This window comes from Bos mutus, chromosome 29 (assembly GCF_027580195.1).
Source record: "Bos mutus isolate GX-2022 chromosome 29, NWIPB_WYAK_1.1, whole genome shotgun sequence".
Taxonomy (NCBI): domain Eukaryota; kingdom Metazoa; phylum Chordata; class Mammalia; order Artiodactyla; family Bovidae; genus Bos; species Bos mutus.
The window spans coordinates 8,471,664-8,492,958 of record NC_091645.1 but is presented as its reverse complement, the minus strand read 5'-3'; the positions used below and the strand labels follow the sequence as shown (position 1 = coordinate 8,492,958).

At 38.5% G+C, this 21,295-nt stretch overlaps 1 protein-coding gene across 2 annotated transcripts in view; it reads left to right on the top strand.

Annotated features, from left to right (window-relative positions):
* Positions 1-6,251: 6,251 nt before the first annotated feature.
* The window catches only part of EED (embryonic ectoderm development), a 31,001-nt gene continuing 15,957 nt past the window's right edge, over positions 6,252-21,295 (top strand). For both annotated transcript variants that reach the window (XM_070365282.1, XM_005903468.3), the window contains exons 1-6: positions 6,252-6,751; positions 11,503-11,655; positions 13,308-13,400; positions 17,028-17,093; positions 18,416-18,541; positions 19,167-19,248. In XM_070365282.1, coding sequence (XP_070221383.1) covers positions 6,638-6,751; positions 11,503-11,655; positions 13,308-13,400; positions 17,028-17,093; positions 18,416-18,541; positions 19,167-19,248 — 634 coding nt within the window. In that variant the 5' untranslated portion in view covers positions 6,252-6,637. The remainder of the gene's footprint in view (positions 6,752-11,502; positions 11,656-13,307; positions 13,401-17,027; positions 17,094-18,415; positions 18,542-19,166; positions 19,249-21,295) is intronic.

The following is a 21,295-nucleotide window of genomic DNA, read 5'->3' as shown; positions in this document are numbered from 1 at the left end:
TGTCTGACTCTTTAGCGACCCCATAGACTGCAGCCTACCAGGCTCCTCCGTCCATGAGATTTTCCAGGCAAGAGTACTGGAGTGGGGTGCCATTGCCTTCTCTGGGAAGACTAGGTAGATCCTCTTATTTTCCCTCTTTCCCTCCCTCACTCTCCCCCACAATTACCACACTGCTTTGCACATAAATGACATTCAGTAAATTCCTTCTGATTGACTTTAAAATGTTCAAAGAAGCCATATGATGTTCTTTTCAGAGAAAAGTGGATCTGCAAGCATCTGATTTCACACTGCCTGAGCGATGATGAACAGCTGCTATTTATGAAGCAGAAGAGACAAAAAATGTTGAATGAATGAGAAATAGACTTCAATTGAAATGGTAAGGATTTAATTTAGCTTTTGAAATTCATTTCCTGATATGAAGCTTACAAAATACTAAAAGGCAACACAAAGGAGACTGTGAAAAAATTTCATTCTTTATAAATAGATTATCTTTGAACGTTTCCCAAAATAGATCAAGTACTTATTTGAAGGTTAACGGGTATTTCTGACCTGAGTTCTCAACAGTCTGATATGAGACAGATTTTTTTTTAAATAAAGTTTTTCATAGGGGATAATTTTACAGGAAAGTTGGAAAGTTTTTCTCATTAACATCTTACATTACCATGGTACACTTACCAAAATTAAGAAATTGGAACATGTAATTGTTAAAAAAAACTTCAAACTTTATTTGAATTTCCTGCTTCTCCAGTTATCTCCTCTTTCTGACCCAAGTGAGACAGCCTTCTGATATTCTTCAGTGGTGTGTAAAAGACTGTGTGTTCTAGACATCAAGCTCTGTAAGTAGAAATACACATGTCTAGAGTTGCCTCGGGTCCTTCATCTTGAGGCAGAAGTACTTTCCGATCAACCAGACTTGATTAGAATCTTTAGCTCTATCACTTGGAAGAGCTGTGTGCTTGTGGGCAACTTGTTTAATTACACTGAACCATGCTTTCCACAGGGTTTCTCTGGTGGTTCAGAGGGAAAGAATCTGCCTGCAATTTAGGAGACCCAGGTTTGATCCCTAAGTTGGGAAGATCCCCTGGAGAATAATCTCCATTATTCTTGCCTGGAGAATTTAATGGACAGAGTAAACTGGCGAGCTATAGTCCATGGGGTTGCAAAGAATCAGACATGAATGAGCAACTAACACACACGTGTTCTACACATCTGTTTTGTTTTTGGCCACCGCATGGCTTCCTGGATCTTTTTTCCCCGACCAGGGACTGAATCCAGGGCCCTCAGCAGATTGGAGTCCTAACCACCAGATCACCAGGGAATTACCTCCACATTTGTAAAATGTAGGTAGTAAGACCTCTCCAACTGTGATGGTTTTTGAAATCTTTCACAGTAAGAGAATTCAGTATTGAAAAACTTGATTTTTAATAGGTAGTCTTTCGTATTTATTAAACTAGTATCATAAGAATAGCACTCTAAATAGCATACCTGTGATATTTTACATGTTGAATTAAAAGAGGGTTCAGAGGAGCCTGACTAAAGACTCTTTAACTAAACATTAGTCAGGCTCTTCTGAGCCCTGTCCTCAACTTGACCTTATCCTAGGACTTGCCTAATTCAGTTTTCACAAGAATTCTGCTAAGTTGGTTTGGAAAGAATTTTCCAGGTTTGATATCTTATAACCCTGGCGTAAAGCTCAACATTCAGAAAACTAAGATCATGGCATCTGGTCCCATCACTTCATGGCAAATAGATGGGGAAACAGTGTCAGACTTTATTTTGGGGGGCTCCAAAATCACTGCAGATGGTGACTGCAGCCATGAAATTAAAAGATGCTTACTCCTTGGAAGGAAAGTTATGACCAACTTAGATAGCATATTCAAAAGCAGAGACATTACTTTGCCAACAAAGGTCCGTCTAGTCAAGGCTATGGTTTTTCCAGTGGTCATGAATGGATGTGAGAGTTGTACTGTGAAGAAAGCTGAGCGCCGAAGAATAGATGCTTTTGAACTGTGGTGTTGGAGAAGATTCTTGAGAGTCCCTTGGACTGCAAGGAGATCCAACCAGTCCATCCTAAAGGAGATCAGTCCTCGGTGTTCTTTGGAAGGACTGATGTTGAAGCTGAAACTCCAATACTTTGGCCATCTCATGCGAAGAGTCGACTCATTGGAAAAGACTCTGATGCTGGGAGGGATTGGGGGCAGGAGGAGAAGGGGACGACAGAGGATGAGATGGCTGGATGGCATCACTGACTCAATGGACGTGGGTTTGGGTGAACTCCGGGAGTTGGTGATGGACAGGGAGGCCTGATGTGCTGCAGTCCATGGGGTCACAAAGAGTCAGACACGACTGAGCCACTGAACTGAACTGAACTGAACTGAACCCTGGCGAGTTGGATTAGGAAGAATCCCCCTACTCTTGATGTCTCCTTTAGCAAATTTCCACCCACCAACTTCCCTGAAGGAGAGACAAACTTTCCCTCTAACCTTCTAGGTTTGATAGCGATGCCTAAGAAACAAACTAAAAGCAAGCAAGTTACCAAAATAAAAGGTATATAAATCTATTAATTTTTAATAACACATGCACAGGGGCATCATTGGGGGGAAATTGAATATCTAAAAAAGCAGTGATCTTTGACAGTTCATACCAATCTCAGTAGGGGAAGGGGAAGGAGATGTATGCCACTTGGGCAACAGTAATGTTTTAGAAAGATGAATGGGCTCAGAATAGAGGGGAGGTAATGACAGTGTGTTGAAAAATTTCTCTCGGTGTGGTGTTGAGTCCTGTCTTCTAGTCTCTTCTTTGGTGATTAGAGTCAATCTTCCCCGATTGCCGAAACTACTGGGGAGGGAATTTATGACAGTTCAGTTTCTTTTGGAGGACTATCTTTAGGCAGAAAAGTGGAGCTCAAAGAAGTCTGTTTTTCAAAGTGTCTTCACCTCAGAATTATTACTTCTCTGGTGGTCCACTGGCCAAGACTTCAAGCTCCCAATGCTGGAGACTGGGGTTCAAATCCCTGTTTGGAGAATTAGATACCATATGCCCCAACTAGTTCACAGGCACCAGGAAAACTGAAGGTCCTGCATGTTGAGACCAAGACCCAGCTCAGCCAAATAAATATATATATATGTTAAAAAATTAATATACCAAAGCAACATATTGCAAGTGACATGCCTAACTCCTTCATGCCCCACTGTTCTCCTTGGTTATAAATCCCCACCTACCCTTGCTGTATTCAGAGCTGAGTCCTATCTCTCTCTCTCTACTGTGACAGTCTTGACATTTATCATGATAAGTACTGAATAAAGTTCCTGTTTTAACAAGCATAATTTTTTAACATTAGCAACAATGAGTATTAACTTATTTCTATTTATTATCTCTGATTCATTGTACAAAACTTTAAAACTATCCCTCCAAGTTTTAACAAACAAAACTCTTTAAAAATATTTTTGTTTTGTTATGGGTCTTACGAATGCTGAAAGACATCTTCCTTCCATATGTGTCCTTTATCCAAATGAAAGGGACAGAGTAAAGGGACAAAGTAGGTGATTAAATAGCTAGTCCCACTAGGGGATTGTAAGTAGGAAAAAATAAGGGAGATTCCACAAATTAATGATTACTCAGGAGAGTTCATTTACTTAACCACGCAGGCTTGCTTAGCAACAAAACCATGTACTAGAAGCACAGGACACGACTCAAAACAATAAAACAATGGTGGCATGAGACCGAAATCCTGCCCAGTGAGCTCAATAGGTTAGTGATCCTTAGGACATACTCTGCACACATAAAAAAACAATAACTCTGGACTTAGCTTGACCATGTAAGTACATGAAAACTTCCCTGTCCAACCTGGAGGACGAACTGATGATGGAAGCATGAGGTCTACTCAAGAAAGACAAAGAAGGTCTTCGCCTCTTCCCCTCTCTTCCTCTGACTATAAAAATGTAACCCACTAAGTACTCAGGGCACAGCACCCCCTCGCCCACCTGCTTGTAAACATCACAAGCACCCTATTCTAACAAATTGTTTACCTGTCACTTTCAGTTCAGTTCAGTTCAGTTCAGTCGCTCAGTCGTGTCCGACTCTTTGCAACCCCATGAATTGCAGCACTCAGGCCTCCCTGTCCATCACCAACTCCCGGAGTTCATCCAAACCCATGTCCATCGAGTCAGTAATGCCATCCAGCCATTTCATCCTCTGTTGTCCCCTTTTCCTCCTGCCCCCAATCCCTCCCAGGGCTGATCTCCTTTAGAATGGACTGGTTGGATCTCCTTGCAGTCCAAGGGACTCTCAAGAGTCTTCTCCAACACCACAGTTCAAAAGCATCAATTCTTCGGCACTCAGCTTTCTTCACAGTCCAATTCTCACATCCATACATGACTACTAGAAAAACCATAGCCTTGACTAGACGGACCTTTGTTGGCAAAGTAATGTCTCTGCTTTTGAATATGCTATCTAGGTTGGTCATAACTTTCCTTCCAAGGAGTAAGCGTCTTTTAATTTCATGGCTGCAAATTCTTCCTTTGCTTAGACATAAACGACTGTGGTACTGAGCTCTCTGGAGCCCCCTGAAAGGACACCATCGAGTTTCACAGTCATTTAGCACTTTTAAAATTTTATCAGTAGAAGCTGATGCCCACTTCCCAGCTGCCACTGATCCCAGATACAAAGAGTAATTTGGATTAGAATTGCTTTAGTTGATTACCCTTTTAGTTGTAGGACTATATTTCACAAACATCCTTCTCAACAGGTAAGTGGGGATGTTTGTCTCTGCCCATGAACATGTCAAAGACACATCTTACTTTCTCACTGGAGACTCCATACTAGTCTCATCTCTCTCTAGCCAACTAACTGATTAGCAGTGCCTGGCACTTTAGGAGTTCAACAAATAAGGGCAATTACTATACTAAATCCAAACTTTTTTTTCAGCTTCCTTATTTTTTCTTGAATCTTCATTGCAAAAACATCTAAATTCTGCCCTGCCTCTGCCTTACTTTTCTTATTCTCAGGAGTTCTCTCCTTGTCTCCAAAAGAAGTGACTTGCAATCTGCAATATGTTAAGGCATCTAGTTCAAGGACACTAGAATTTTATGGATGGGGCATTCTTCTACTGTTGTATCCAAAGGGTGATGTAATGAGCTCTAGAACACACAAAAAAGTAGATACTACCCAGTAGTGCTCAAGAAATGTTAGGTCCCTTCTTTAATCGTCATTTTTACAGGTGAGGACAATGACGGCCAGAAAGTTAAGTAGTCACAGCTAAGTTCCCAAAGAGGCAGGTAAGAGAGGGCTGATCTTTTGTTTATCATAGTTCCCCTTTTCTGGGCTACTCCTTTGGTTATGTGGCTTAACGACCCATCTAACAAATCCACAAGGCTCACCAATGCGCTTAGCACCTGTCAAGAGCCCAGACGTAACAAAAACATTTTTGTAAAACATCACAGTTTTTGTTGACTTCCCCTAAAATTTTATTGTCAAAATCATGCCAAAAAAATATTGTCCGTCATTTAAGTCGCACAGTCTCATACATATTTGGAGGTGAACATTGCTTTTCAGGCCTTGGCATTGTTCAGGACCATTAACATTCTTTAAGACATAAAGGAAGCACTTTGGGATGTAATTCAAGGGAATCTAGAATTATGCTTTTAGGGTATTCCTACTTAAGCCCTACCCAATATTGGGACTAATTGGACGAGCATAATCATCCCTTGCGATCAATATTCACTAGAATAAATATTCATCAAGAAATCAGGACGCACTCAGGGGACTACAATCGGGTGGCGCCTTGAGACCCATCCTTTGCCACGGAAACCCGGTGGAAGACTACCTGGTTGGAAAACAAGATTTCCAAGAGGAGGGGCCTGGAGGAGGCGGGCCCGGACAACCAAGCGCGAGCACACGCCCCGGCGCATGCGCACCTGTTAGCGGGCACCTTCCATTAGCTAGGCAGGGGAGGCAGGCGCGAGGCTCGCTAGTTTTTGAATTTCTGTTCTCAACTGCACGTGAGGTGGCGACTAGTTCCGCGCATAACGTGACACCGTTACTCCTCGAGTTCAAGATGAAGAACACTCGGCACAGACGCCCGAACCGTGAGGCGACTTCTCGTCTGGTTCCCCCCGTCCCCCGGGACCCGAGTCGGCCCGTCCATTCCACAGACTTTCGAGTCCTCGCAGCGGGGTCGGGGGATCGAAGGATTGGGCCAATTGCGGCTGAACCGTCTCTCGAAGGAGGAAGGGGGTGAGGGTGCACCCCCTCTTCAGAGTTCCGCCTCTCCCTTTACAGGGCGGTCGCGGGGAAGGGGGACGTTGGAAATAACTGCCCTCGGAAGCCGACGGATCCCACACCCGCTCCGTGCAAACTGCCGGGAGGGCGGCGGGAAGAGGGCAAGACGGGAGCGGGGACAGGGAAGGACCCGGGAAGCCGCGCGGGAGGGCGCGCGCGCGCGCGCCCCTTTTTCAGCAGTGTGGCGGGGTCGCACGCACGCCCGCCTCGGCGGCTGGGCGCGGTTTGCGACAGTGGGGGGAGCGGCGGCGGTGGCGGCGGCGGCAGCTTTGCGGCAAGCTCCGGCCGGGCTTGCTTGACGGCGGTGTGGCGGAGGCCCCGCCCCCGGCGGCAGGAACCTGGAGGGAGGCGGAGGAATATGTCCGAGAGGGAAGTGTCGACAGTGCCGGCGGGAACAGACATGCCTGCGGCCAAGAAGCAGAAGCTGAGCAGCGACGAGAATAGCAACCCGGACCTCTCTGGAGACGAGAATGTGAGCGCAGCCCCCCAGGGCAGTCCGGACGGGACTTGGCCGTCAAAGTTTTCAGTTCTTTTTAAACTGGGCGCGGGGGCGGGCGGACGGCTGTGGTAAGGTGGGGTGAGGGGAGGGAGAGGTGTCACCGCTCTGCTGAGGAAAACGCGGGCGTGGAGGAGAAAATCGAACTCGTCTCTGAGGGGATTTTTTTGAGCTGGGGCACCTAGAGCGAAAGGAAACTTCGCGAAGGAGAGTGTGGCTGGGGCCAGAGCGTGGTGGTGGAGGGTCGGAGGGGGTCTGCCCTGAGAGCGTTTTGCGTGGAGGGGGAGAGTTTGGGCCTTTGGGGGCAAAGTGCGGATCTGAGATTCCAGTAGTTTAAAAGGCAAGTTAGAGGGGTTTTTTTTTTTTTTTCCTAAGACAGTTGGAAGGAGGGGCCAGCGTGTGTTACGGACTTTTAAAAAAGGGATTTAGGGACCGTGTCCTTCTTAGACCCTTCCAGGCAGTCCACGATGGGAAGAGCAGATCTCGGACGTCTGGGACTTCGGTGACTCTTAAAGGGGCTGTTGTGTTTGCTCCTGTCTAGTTGGTGAAGGGTGCGCCTGACAGTCGGTCTCACTTCTGGAGGAGGAGAACTGCGAGAGTCGTCTCCAGAGTTGGAGGGGGAGCGACTCTTGAGGAAAGGATGAGAAGGGACAGTTAGTCTTTCGTCGGTTTTCACTAGGATAACGGGGACAACCTAGAAGACACTAGGCAACTGTGGTAAAGGTAGATGGCTTTAGGTGTAGGCTCGTGGTCTCGCATGTGTAAAGGTGCTCTGAAATCAGATTTTTAAACTTCTTTAAAATAGTCATAACTCTAGTCCGTCCCAACAGTTGACCCCACTTGTGTTTAGGTGAAACGCCAGTGATAACCGAATTGACGTTAATTTGCAGTTTCATGTTTTAAGTTTATATTCAATAAGTTCAGGAAAAAATGTCTCGAGGGTTCATTCAAAGGTGATACTCTAAAATGTGAACCCTCCGAGGGAATGTCTTCTGAAGTGTTATAGAAGGGTGGTGTAAGTTCTTTTTCTCAGTTTGCCTAGTTTTAAGAGTAAATGGTGTATCTTACACACCGACTGAAGCACATGTATGGCATGGTATCAAGACAAAATTTTCACTGAACAGATGGGAAGGAATTCTTTTTGCAAATAGAGGAAAGATATTTGGGGGGTTGTCAGTTTGTGGGATTTGGACTTGAAATATCTGAAGGGCTTAGTAGGTGTTGATTGTTACTTTAAATCTTTTTATTTTCCTGTTTGTGCTTTCCAGTTGTATATATTGGGATCTAACATTTTTGACCCTCTTCACTCAGGCCGTTGGAATCTGTTTTATTTCCACCTTCTCTTAAATTTTCTCTTGGCAGATTAGATTAGTGACTAGGAGCACAAACTGGATCCAGGTGTTAGGTTAAAATCCGCCACTCTACTGCTTTACCGGTTGCTTGATCTAGGTACTTTACCTAGTTTCCTTGGATTCTTATCTTAAAAATGGCGATAATAACAGTATTTACCTCATGGGATGTTTGTGAGGATTAAATGAGATAATATAGGTAAAGTGCTGAACCGAATGCCCCGTTCATAAATACCATGCAAGTGTTATTTAAATATTATTCCTTATTTTGTAATCATATTATCTAGACTTGTGTTTCTGGCCCTTCCAGATATTTATCAGGCAGAAATGTAATGAAGATGTCAATACCCAATTTAGACTGAGGAAAATTTCAGGGAACTAAATAAATTGAAAAGTTATTTTCTTTTTACAGACCCTTAAGAGGAATGTATTCTTTGATGCATACTGAAACTATTCAGAGCTACATGGTTGGACTAAGCCTTTGTTTTGGTTCCTTCCTTTAGATGGCGACTTTTAACCTTTTCTCTGCCTTGGACACTTTTCCTGTGAAACTTCAGAGTAATATTTTCAAATGTATAAAATACAATATATAAGATTACAAACAAAATCAGTGATAAAATTATAAGGAAATTATAAAATTGTTTAAAACAAATTTCAGGTTTGTTTTAATAAAGTACGTCTTTATTACATTAAGTAACTAGACTTCACAATGACTGATAGTACTGATGGGTATAGACAGCTTTTGAGATCTGCAACAACTATAATGGAATATAAAAATTCATGATTTCCATTGCTGAGAAGGTTACAGCTACAGTAACATTAGCACATATACTGCCTGTATTATAATAGAAGGAAGTAATAGATTTCAGTTAAAAATGTAAAAATTAAGATGCAATCTTAAATTTACTTATGAATTTATTCAACTGCATAAGTTCACAGGCCCTCTGAATTCCATCCAGGGACCCAGATCTAGGACATAGGTTAAGAGAAGCAATAAAGGAAGGGAGTAGAGAACTTTGTATAAAAATGAATTCAGAAAAAGCTAATAAGGGCAGTGGTTTAACTCTTGAAGGAGCCAAATAATGACAGGAAGGCCAAAGGCAAGTGGAGGAAAGAATGTGGTATTTGTAAGTTGGAGTTATGGTAATCTGAGCAGTTGATACTGTTAAAGTGAATCAAAGAACTGATAGGATGTTAAACTTTTAAAAAATTTAGATATAATTGACCAATAACATTATGTTGTTAGTTTTAGGTGCACAACATAATGATTCAGTATTTGCATTGCAGAATGATCAGCACAGTAAGAGTAGTTAATGTCGGACCTATTTTAAGTTCATTGTATGTGTATCTGCCATTTTATTAACTTTTTCATATAAGTGCAGCATAATTGGCTTCTGAAAGAATACTGATTGTTGCCTGGTAATAAGATCAGAAGGCTGAATCTGAAGACTTGACTTGCTTAAGGAACCCGTGGCAAGATCAAGGGACAAATTACTATCCCCGTTTGCTTGTGGAGCAGATGAAGGTGGTAGTGCCATGTCTGTTATACAGTACCATTCTATACTTTGAGGAGGAGGAGTCAAGGTGGATATCAGCTTGTGCACATACTAGATGCTCAGGAAAGGTTTGAATTTGCAAATAAAATGAAAGCATTGTGAGTGTATTGCATTTCCATTTGATTCTGTCTTGATTTGACTATTTGAGGAGACGGGTAAATTAAATGGGTAAAAGGTGTGTGTGTAAATTAAATGGTTAAAAGGTGTGTGTGTGTAATGTTCTCCAGTTATTTACTATGTTTTGTGTGGCTTCTTGATTAGCAGTTGACTCTTTAGCCAGAGTGGAAAGAAGCTGGTGAATAAGTGTCTAACCATTGTATTGTTTCATTTCTCTAGTGTTAAAAGATAATTTTCAGAAACATTTTACTCACGTAAGGGAACTGGTCAAGTTTAAGTCACACAGTACAAACTATACAGATGAAAGGAATGTAGAGATGAAATTGCAAATGGAGACAAAAACTTTTCATCAGAATGAAAGGGAAGACATTTTGAACCTCTGCCTTTGGCTGTCCACAGTGTAAGAGATGTAAGATTGTTCAAAGGCATTGAAGCAGACTAGAATCTGATAACATGGAAGAAAAGTGCAGTAGACATGAAGTTTTCCAATGAAACACAGAATTGTTTTCTACACTAAATTTTAACTTTGTAAATTCAACTGAAAGGTAGAAAGAAATAGAGATTAAAAAGCAGTGATTTCGACCTAGGAACTGAACTCTATAAATATAGTTTTGTATTTTCTGTATCTAAAAGCTGATTGTGTTTACATTAAGTTACAATCTAGATATTTTTTGATATTCTAGTGGATTTTTAACTTTCTGTAATATCATAAAACTAACTTTAGAAAGCAATACTTTAAAAAATAGCTCCTAGGGCAATGGTTTCTAGTCTGTATTCTCATTGATGTTAGTGGGCACTCCATGAAAAAAGCTTCCTCTGGAATGAATTTAGTAACTACTGCCCTAAGGTGATACAGGTTTAAATAAATCTCTTTATTCCAGAGAGCACTTTGGAATATGTAATTGGAAGAGGTAGTGAAATCCTCTTCTGAGAGTAGAGGACCATTAATATATCTTGTGGACTGGAGACAGGTTATAAATTAGGTGAAATTTTAAGGTTTATAGTCACTTCTGCATTTGGAAAGATTTTACTTTATAGTGAGCTTCTAGAGTTCTGAATCATGAGTATTTTAGAGCCATGAGTCAGATTTCACTGGTAAATAGCACATAATATGTAGAACCTAAAAAGGTTTCTAAATGGTTTAAGTGTTAAAAATAAGCAGAGTTTGAATGATAATCAGGATTTTCATCTAAAATAGGAAGTACTAACACACTGGCCTCAAACAGCCACCCACTACCATGCTCCAAACTGAGCAGCAAGCAGTCAAATAAACTATGAGGACATGTAGGTCAGTCAGATTTAGGAGTCACAGCTCTGGTTTTCAATCCCAGCAACCCTAACCAGCAAGACACCACCTTAGGCTCTCTAAGCAACACTTTCTTATCTGACAGTACCTTGTATGAAGAGCAGTAAAGATGAAGTGAGGCAATGTAATGTCATGGCTGGCACAAACCAGTGCTTTATTATTTAAAGGCAGTATTATTCTTACCATTAGCAACATCAGGATTAGTTTTTTGTTTAAATTTTTGCTGAAATAGCAAATATCCACAAATCTAATGCATTTGCGGGAATACATGTTTTCATTTCTTGCAGGGTTTATTACTTGTTTTACTTTGGTCAGCAGCTGTCCAGTTTGAAGTCATTTCCTAAGTACAGTGTACAGTATTGCTGTTTCATATAGTTTTTTCTGATTTGCTGCTTATAGGATGATGCTGTCAGTATAGAAAGCGGTACCAACACAGAACGCCCTGATACACCTACAAATACGCCAAATGCACCTGGAAGGAAGAGTTGGGGGAAGGGAAAATGGAAATCAAAGAAATGCAAATATTCTTTCAAATGTGTAAATAGTCTCAAGGTATGTGGAGAAAGACACAATCTATGGGCTGAATGCAGGGTTTCAGGATTGCAGGTTTCTCAATGGCAAACATTTTATGCTCAAGGTTCTCTGTCAAGTTAAAAATATTTTAAAGTTATAATAGTTGGAAGTCAGTCTTTAAAAATTTAAGTCTTATTTGTAATTGTTTTCAAGAAAAAAGGTATAAATTAAAATTTGTTTTGCATAGTTAATATTTGGGAGAAATAATAGGTTGGAGTTATTTAGATTGCTGTTTTCTCAATAGTCTTTTTATTTTTAAAAAATATTTACTGATATGTAAGTGTCTTATATATTCATTTTCTGTTTTTTAAATTTGGGGATATTTTTCCTATACTGAGCAAAAATATACATTATAGTGTCTTGTGCATATGTTAGATTCTTTTTAAAATATCGAAATATCCTTTTAAAGTCTTTGAAAAGCATAAGAAGCTATGGCCATATGGAAATTATTTTCCTATCTAGGTAGCAAAATTCATTGCTGTGTGTGTCAAATTATACTCTTAAAAGGAGAGAAATTAATTTCAGTGTTTTTGTATGTGTGTTTTTTCTTCTAAAGCAAAGTGTCCCTTTGTAGTTTCATGTTAATATTTAGGTATATTAACCTATTTTTACATAGTATATTTGGAAAATGGTTTGAACTGTATTATTTTCATTAAATATTTCCAAAGCCTAAAACTGTGGCTTTTTAAAGGATAAGAAATGAAAGTTGTCAGACTTTAAAGTGCCTTAAAGTGAATGTGAAAGTTACTGTTAAACATCAGGAAATTGCCAGTAAAATCCTAAGGCTAAAAAATAACTTTATGAACAAAACTGAATACTTTCAGCAGAGGGAACTCTGCTCAGTACTCTGTGATAACCTAGATGGCAAAAGAGTTTGAAAAAGAATGGGTGTGGGGGGGTGTGTGTGTGTGTGTGGCTGAATCACGTTGCTGTGCACCTGAGACTGACACCACATTGTTAATCAGCTCTGCTCCAATTAAAAAACAAAAAACGGAATGCTTGTTTTTTATATACTTCCTTATAGTTACAGCCTACTGCCTCCCTGGCCCCCACTTTCAAGTGTTCTTGTTCATTATAAAACTTCTTAGGTGGTTTTTCTTTTAGGATCCAAATTCAAAGTAATTTAAAATTGTTTCTATAGAACTAATGGAGAGCAGTGATTTGAATGGAATCAATTTTCTTCACTTCACAAGGGAAGAATTCAACCAGAAAACGTTTAATGAGTACTGGAGAAACTGTATTAACTCTCAGGTTATTTGTTATTTCAGAAAAATAAATTGGGTCCTAAGAGATTAAATGCATTTGTCACAATTATCCATTATATTTTGATTCAAAAGCATGCCATTTGGGTTTAAGAAGATAGAGAGCAACTATTAAAGTATTTTCATTGATGAGTACTTGTTACCTAACCTCTTAAGTCTTTAATTATTACATAGTTTTATCATGCACCAGTATTTTAAAATGTGAAAACTGGACTAACATATCTTTCAAGTGTCGAAAGTCAGTTTATGTATGATAAAATTGCAGCTTGCATTTTGTGGAGGGGAAGGTTTTTAATGGGAATGATCAGTTTACTACCTTTTTGGTTTTTAAAATATATTGATTTTTCTTATTTCTTGGTTATTTTATAGGAAGATCATAATCAACCATTGTTTGGAGTTCAGTTTAACTGGCACAGTAAAGAAGGAGATCCATTAGTGTTTGCAACTGTAGGAAGCAACAGAGTGAGTGTTAAGGGGCTGTTTGGCATTTGGCTCATCAGTCTCTGGTATTAGTGTAACACTGAAGTGTAATGATTTTGAAGTAAACTTTGTGTAGCCAATTTGACAATATCATTCCTTTATGTAAAAATGAAACATTCTAGAAATTGTCAAAAATTAAAACTAATATTCATGACTGAAAATACATCTTTTTTCATATATACTCACAAAATTGTTCATGAAACAAGTCTCTATTTATATTTTGTCTTCATAAATATTGTTCTAAGTGGCTGAAAAAATTGACTTTGCTTTTTCCAAGTGACTGTGATAGTTGTTTGTAAACTTGGAGTAACAGGTCTGTGATTTCTTAAAAATAATAAATATAATTAGTTGCTCTCTATAAATGCAAAGCATAAATCCAATGGATTTGTATAATAGTTACTGAAAATATTTTAATTATACACAGTAAACATTTGTTTTGAATTATTTTTATTTAAGGAAGCCAGAGTATCTTGAACTGAGAGAATGCATGGAAAAAAACCGTAGTAGACATGTTTTGATGTAAAATGTTATTTAACTTTTTAGTTGAACCTAGGGCTGAAAAAGTGGATTGCAAAGACTTATTTCCATTCACTTCTAAATGAATGGGAAAAAGGAAGATTCCTAGTGCTTACCGGGGAGTCTCAGGAGTCTGTTAAAATCATTTTGGAAAAGTTGTCTTCCTAATAATAAGTCTTTTAATTAACTTACATTCTGGTTATTCATTAATAATGTACTAGGAGTTAGGAATAACGGAGAAACAGATTGGTGTATTTGGAAATAGAAAGATGGGGGAAATTGACTTAACTGGTGTGGGTTGACAGTAAAGTCATTTGTTTTACCTTTAGCCCAAGAGGGGAAGGGAAGGAGGTGAATCTGGGAGCTATTCTGTAACTTTATTTAAACTGAGTGAAATTCAGTCTTACGCTTCTTTAATAATTGTGCTAAGCTTGTTAGAGAAATAAAAGACCATGATTTTGAATGCACTGTTTCCTATATTTATGTTTTTAGTGTTAGTATTCTGTTTTCAGTCAAAACCAACCTGGGAGTTGTCAGCTGAGTATATTCCAAATGTCAGCATATTTCCAAGCTTTTTTCTTTTTATTTTCTGGAAGTTTGAAAATCTTACAAACATGCATGCATCTATTCCGGGCTAAATCCTTCCTATTCCTATTTTCCGAAAAGTAAAATTTGGCTTTAAATAATTCCCTGGAAGTCTTCAAAGAAGTTTTTATATATATATAACTTTATTATTGGCTCTGCTGGGTGTTTGTTGCTGTGTGGGCTTTTCTCTACGGCAAGCATAGATTACTCCCTAGTTGAGGTACACAGGATTCTTCCTGAGGTGGCTTCTCTTGTTGCGGAGCACAGGCTCTGGAACGTTAGGGCTTCAGTAGCTGTGACACGTGGGCTCAGCATTGTGGCTCCTAGGCTGTAGAGCATAGGCTCAGTAGTTGTGGCACACAGGCTTAGTTAGTTGCCCTACATTCAGAGAAGATGCGTTTATTGGTTGTAAAGTTCAGAAAATTTGAAACTCACTACTTAAGTTGATAACCTGGATAACAGCCCTTTTTTTATATTTAGCCAAATGTATGTTATGATATGTAGCTCGAAAACAGTGATTCAGAGGGAACGTGATGCAGTTCAAAGAAAAAAAATTAAGGTTATTTGTTTCTGAGAATTGGGAATATAATCCATTAATTGATTTGAATTCACTTTTAAGACATCACTATAAGCATACTTCACTAACTTTACCATCATTATTATTAATTGTCATGTTGGTGTAATTAGAATTAATACAACTTGTGCTTCAGAATGCCTCTTGTAATGTTGCAGGCTTTGTAACAAAAAGAATCCCTAGTTTAACTTAAAATGACATTGAATTATAGGTTATTGAATTATAAGAAAGTCTGCTATTTGGACCTCTTTTTTTTTTTTTTTTTTAATCAAAATAACTTTCTAAAGACATAACCTAGTTAATGTCCATATAAAGAATATGCTTTTAGAATATTAATGTAGAGATTATCTTATTAATAGGTGATTTAAAGGATTTTTATAGAGTTCTTACAGACTTATTAAAATTAGTAACAGTATTGCTAGCATGACTAAACTGTAAGAAAAATGGAAAGAGATTTTTAAAAATGTAGTATTACAGGGACTTCCTTAGCGAACCAGTGGTTAAGACTTTGCCTTCTAATGCAGAGGGTGCAAGTTCTATCCCTGGTTGGGGAGCTAAGATCCCACATGCTTTGGGGCCAAAAAACCAAAACATAAAACAAGCAATATTGTAAAAAAATTCAATAAAGACAATGGTCCACATCAAAAAGTGTTTAAAAAAATTGTAGTGTTACAGAGTAAGCCCTCTGTACCCTCGGGGTTCCACATCCACAGATTCAGCCAACTATGGATTGAGAACATTCAGAAAAGAAAATTCCAGAAAGTTCCAAAAAAGCAAAACTTGAATTTGCTTTGTGCTGGCACCTTTATTTGCATAGCATTTGCATTGTATTAGGAGAAGGCAATGGCAACCCACTCCAGTACTCTTGCCTGGAAAATCCCATGGACGGAGGAGCCTGGTAGGCTGCAGTCCATGGGGTCACTACAAATCGGATACGACTGAGCGTCTTCACTTTCACTTTTCAGTTTCATGCATTGGAGAAGGAAATGGCACCCCACTCCAGTGTTCTTGCCTGGAGAATCCCAGGGATGGGGAAGCCTCATGGGCTGCCTTCTATGGGGTCGCACAGAGTTGGACACAGCTGAAGCGACTTAGCAGCAGCAGCAGCAGCAGTGGTCTAAAGATAAAGTATACTGGAGGATATGTGAGATTATAGGCAAATACTATGCCATTTTATATGAGGAACTTGAGCCTTCTCAGATTTTGGTATCTGTGAGTGTCCTGGAACCTGTCCCCTTGGAGATACTGAGGGACAACTGTACATAATTGAGTAAAGTGAATATGTTATTAATTTTAGAAAATGATAAATGGAAAGGGCCACTGTACAACACAAAGTTAATATTTGATGAGCAATGTTCATGAGGCAAATTTTAGATTTTCTTTTATGTAATTAATAAATGCTCTAAAACTACCCAAAGACTTTAAAGAGGATAAGCCACAGGAATTCCCTGGAGGTCCAGTGGTTGGAACTCTGCAGTTTGACTGCCATGGGCCTAAGTTCAGTCTCTGGTCAGGGACTAAGTTCAGTCTCTGGTCAGGGAACTGGGATCTTGCAAGCCATATGGCACAACGGGGAAAAAAAAAAAAAGAGAATAAACCACAGTTTTAGGAAGTAGTTACACTTTACTGTGAGGTACTCAATTCTATTTACTTGGAAGAATTGGTCCAGTTATATGAATAAGTTGAAAACATTGGAAATAGAAACCATTATTATTACTACAGTGTTTAGTATACTCTGGAAAATGTGTAATGTATTAGAGTTTATAATGGTTTCCTTAAATTTAAAGGAGTTCTCCTTTTTTAATAGTTTTCTGTATTATTTAAGTTATTTAAAAAAAGTTTTTTTTGACTGCACAGTAAAATAAAGTATGTTCAAAAGCTGAAGAGTGTTTCTGTATTTGAGATAAACTTTGCTGTATTTTTGTTTTCATTAGGTTACTTTATATGAATGTCATTCACAAGGAGAAATCCGGTTGTTGCAGTCTTATGTGGATGCTGATGTATCCTTTCCTGGGTTTTTGGTATCATTGGCTAAAGAAATTGACTTTGAATAAGTACCCCAAAGCTTTTGTACCTTTCTTTCTTAACTTTATCCAATGCTATTCCTTCATTGTTACCCAAGAGATTCTTGGTATCTAGTTTTCCTGATCCCGAGAAGCCACTGTCAGGGTGGATATGAGGGCGGACAGTACAGGTGCCTAGAGATGAGTGCTGGAAATCCAGTAATAGAAAGTGATAGCAGAACGTAGGTAAAACTTGCTGTTTCTTTGACCTTGCTTAGATTTTTATCATTTCAGGGCAGGGATATTGGTGAATTTGGGTTGATCAGAAACTGTGCCTGACAGTCATATCAAGTATTTGGTCAGCAGAGCCTACAGGGAAAAAAAAGAAGCATGTTTGTTTAGGAAATGAAATATTGCAAAACATGGGTTTATAAAGAAAAAGAAAGCATTAAAAAGCCAAAGGATACAACAGTCAAAGCTTGGTGATAAGATTTCTTCCAGATCCATTTGAAAAACCTAGCAAGTAAGAAAAAGAACATTTTAGTCTTCCCTTAGGTGATAAGGAAGGAGGTGACCTTTGGCAGTATTGGGAAAATCTCACACAGGAAAAGGTGGAAAACTGAATAGTTAACTGATTTTTATCTAGAGGCATGTAGAGTTATTGAGATAGAGCCAGGGTCAGCAAATTACAGCCTGTGGAACTGGACACCTGGTTTTGTTTTTGTTGGTTGGTTGGTTTGTTTTTTAATTTTAATTATTTATTCTTAATACCAAAAACATTTTGTATTGGGGAATAGCCAATTAACAATGTTGTGTTAGTTTCAGGTGAACAGTGAGGGGACTCAGCCATGCACATACATATATCCATTCTCTCCCAAACCTCACTCTTCATCCAGGCTGGCACATAATGTTGAGCAGAGTTCCATGTGCTACACAAGGGTTTTAGTTGGTTATGCATCTTAAATACAGCAGTGTATACATAATCTTCCCAAAGTCCTTGACTATCCCTTCCTCCGGAAATCTGTTTTTGTAGATAAATTTGGGGGAGGATACAACCTATGCCTATTCATTTACGTATTGGCCATGGCTGCTTTCAAAAGACAGGTAAATAGTTGTGCAAACAGCAAAATAGTAATCAAAATTGAGTGGAAAGATTGGGTTTGTTTCATCACTTGGTATAGATTTTAGACCTAAAATCTTCATTGTTTCAACCCTGATGGTATAAAGAAAAATGGGAACTTCTTATTTGGACATTATTGTGATCATTGATGTGTTTCCTTTTCAAAAACAAATTATATTTCTTAACTGGAATTTCTTAGGCTGATGAAAACTTTTACACTTGTGCATGGACATATGATAGCAATACAAGCCATCCCCTGCTGGCTGTTGCTGGATCTAGAGGCATAATTAGGATAATTAATCCCATAACAATGCAGTGCATAAAGGTGGGTTTTCTTGTTAAATTGTAGATCTGCTTTTTTTGTATGCACACCTGTGAAAACTTGCCATGTTGAATTTAAAACGGAGTCAGTTTCTGTGCAGTTTTTAATTTGGTTTGTACTTTGCCTGTTGCTTCCTTTAGACAAGTCTTTTGAGACCTTTGTCACATTTGGGTAATGCAAATCAAGGAATAAATGGGAAATTTTTATCATTTGCACTGTTTTCTGTTAAAATCATTTCTGTTCTTTTGCTTTATCCTGAGAAGCTCTAAATGAACAATAACGAAAGAGTGAGCTCATTTTTCAAGAAGCCCTAAATAGGAGTATGGAGTCAAGGATACTTTGTAAAGAATTAAAAAGTGAAGCCTTGGAAGAAATTTTACAAATCACTTTAACTCTGGGGGCACATTAGAATCACCTGAGAATCTTTTAAATCCTTGCTGTGCCTCAGAATATCTGCAAATGGGACTTGAACATCTTTTACTTTTCCTTCAAGCTAGGTAATTTTAATATGCAGCCAAGGTTGAGAACCACTACTTCAAGTGAAATTATTTTTCCATTCATTTAAGATTAATGAAAATGAATTTATTGACTTTTATATGAAAGTTGAAGTATCTTGAATTTATTATAGCACTATGTTGGCCATGGAAATGCTATCAATGAGCTGAAATTCCACCCAAGAGATCCAAATCTTCTCCTGTCAGTAAGTAAAGGTAAGAGAAATAAATATTTCCTTGTATAGTTGTATTTATTTGGCAGTGAGTTGGGTTTTGTTTGTTTTGTTTTGTTTGACTTCGGGACAAACTAATCTAAAGGAAAATTCCAAATTTAAAAAGAAGTTTTAGAAAAATCTTGGGCTACATTAGCATCCCCAAACCAAGAACTGGAGAATGGGACCATGAAATACACTGTTCCTGTAAGATGTAGATAAAATAATTGACACTGAGGATTAGGTGTGTGTTATCCTTATTTACCATATTGCATTATGATAGTTCTAGAACTTTATCCTCAATTGAATTATCATAGTAAACTATTAATTTTAATGGCAGATCACTGAAGATGAAACATTTTTAATAGTTTGAAGGTAGTCTAGCAATCATCTGATGCTTTCCAACCATGTAATAAGAAATAGTGTATCTGAAAATCCATAATGCTTTTTTTTGCCTCCCTCTCTCTCTCTAAAGCTTCTATTTTATAAAAGATTCCCTACAGGATTCCTTAAAATGCTGTTATCCAGCGTAAGCTCTTCTAAGTTATCCAGTGTAAGCTCTTCCTTGTTTTCCTTCCTTACAAAGAGAAAGCATTGTCTTGCTCTGTATGCCTCTGTTGGCTTATAAGTTTATTTTGGGTTCAGAAGGCCTCTGAATCATTCTTAATCATTTCTGAGCTCTCTAAAGTGATTTGAGTTGTTCTTATTTCTACATTTTGTTTTTTATTGCCCTTTCTCTTTTCATATTCTACATTATTATTCTAGTCAAATGTATTCTTTTCTTAACAGCTATCACACCTATAACCTAATCCCCATATTAAAAGATATCCTCAAATTAAAACTCTTAAATGAAAAAAATTTGTGTGATATTTCAACTATCAAGGCTTGTTTGGAAATAGACACCTAAGAAGAGAGCTGATAACTTTTTCTCTTCTGTTAATAACAGTAACTGGGCTTAGATATTCTTTTACAAGTAACATAGACCATAATGCCTTACTTGTTCTTAATATCACAGTTTCTTAATCTTGCTCTTCCCCCATTGTGTTAGAGCATTTTTTCAAACAGCTTTTCAAAATGAACAGGAATTTTTCTACAAGTAAAACTCTCAAGAAAGGAAAAGACAACTTACAGGGAAAAAAAAATATGCAAAGTGTGTATCTCATAAGGGACTTAAATAAAGAGGTCATACAGTTCAGTAATAAAAAGACAACCAAATTAAAAGCAAACAAAGGCTTTTTAAGTAGACATCTTTCCAAAGAATAGGCAAGAATGTCCAATAAGCACATGGAAAAGCACTCATTGTTAATCATTCAGTTCAGTTCAGTTCAGTCGCTCAGTTGTGTCCTACTCTTTGCGACTCCATGAATCACAGCACGCCAGGCTTCCCTGTCCATCACCAACTCCCAGAGTTCACCCAAACTCACGTCCATTGAGTCGGTGATGCCATCCAGTCATCTCATCCTCTGTCATCCCCTTTTCCTCCTGCCCCCAATCCCTCCCAGCATCAGTCTTTTCCAGTGAGTCAGCTCTTCACATGAGGTGGCCAAAGTACTGGAGTTTCAGCTTTAGCATCATTCCTTCCAAAGAACACCCAGGGTTGATCTCCTTTAGAATGGACTGGTTGGATCTCCTTGCAGTCCAAGGGACTCTCAGGAGTTAGTCATTAGGGAAATGCAAATCAAAAATACAGTGAGATACCACTTCACACCTTCTAGGATGACTGTAGTCAAAAAGACAGTAAAATATGGAACCCCTTCATCCATTGTTGGTGGGAATGTAAAATGTGTAAGCACATTGAAAAATAATCTGGCAGTTCCTTAAAAAACTAAACATAGAATTACACTCCTAGGTACATGTATCTTCAAGAGAAATGTAAATGTCTGCACAAAAACTTGGATGCAGATTGAAATCATTGCTACAAAAAGAAGTCATTTTTGTAGCAATGTTTATTTCCACTACTAACAATATATTATATAATATGTTAATATTACACAATATAGACATTGTTTCAAACTCTGCTTGGTATTTATGAATATTGCTTTCTATTTATT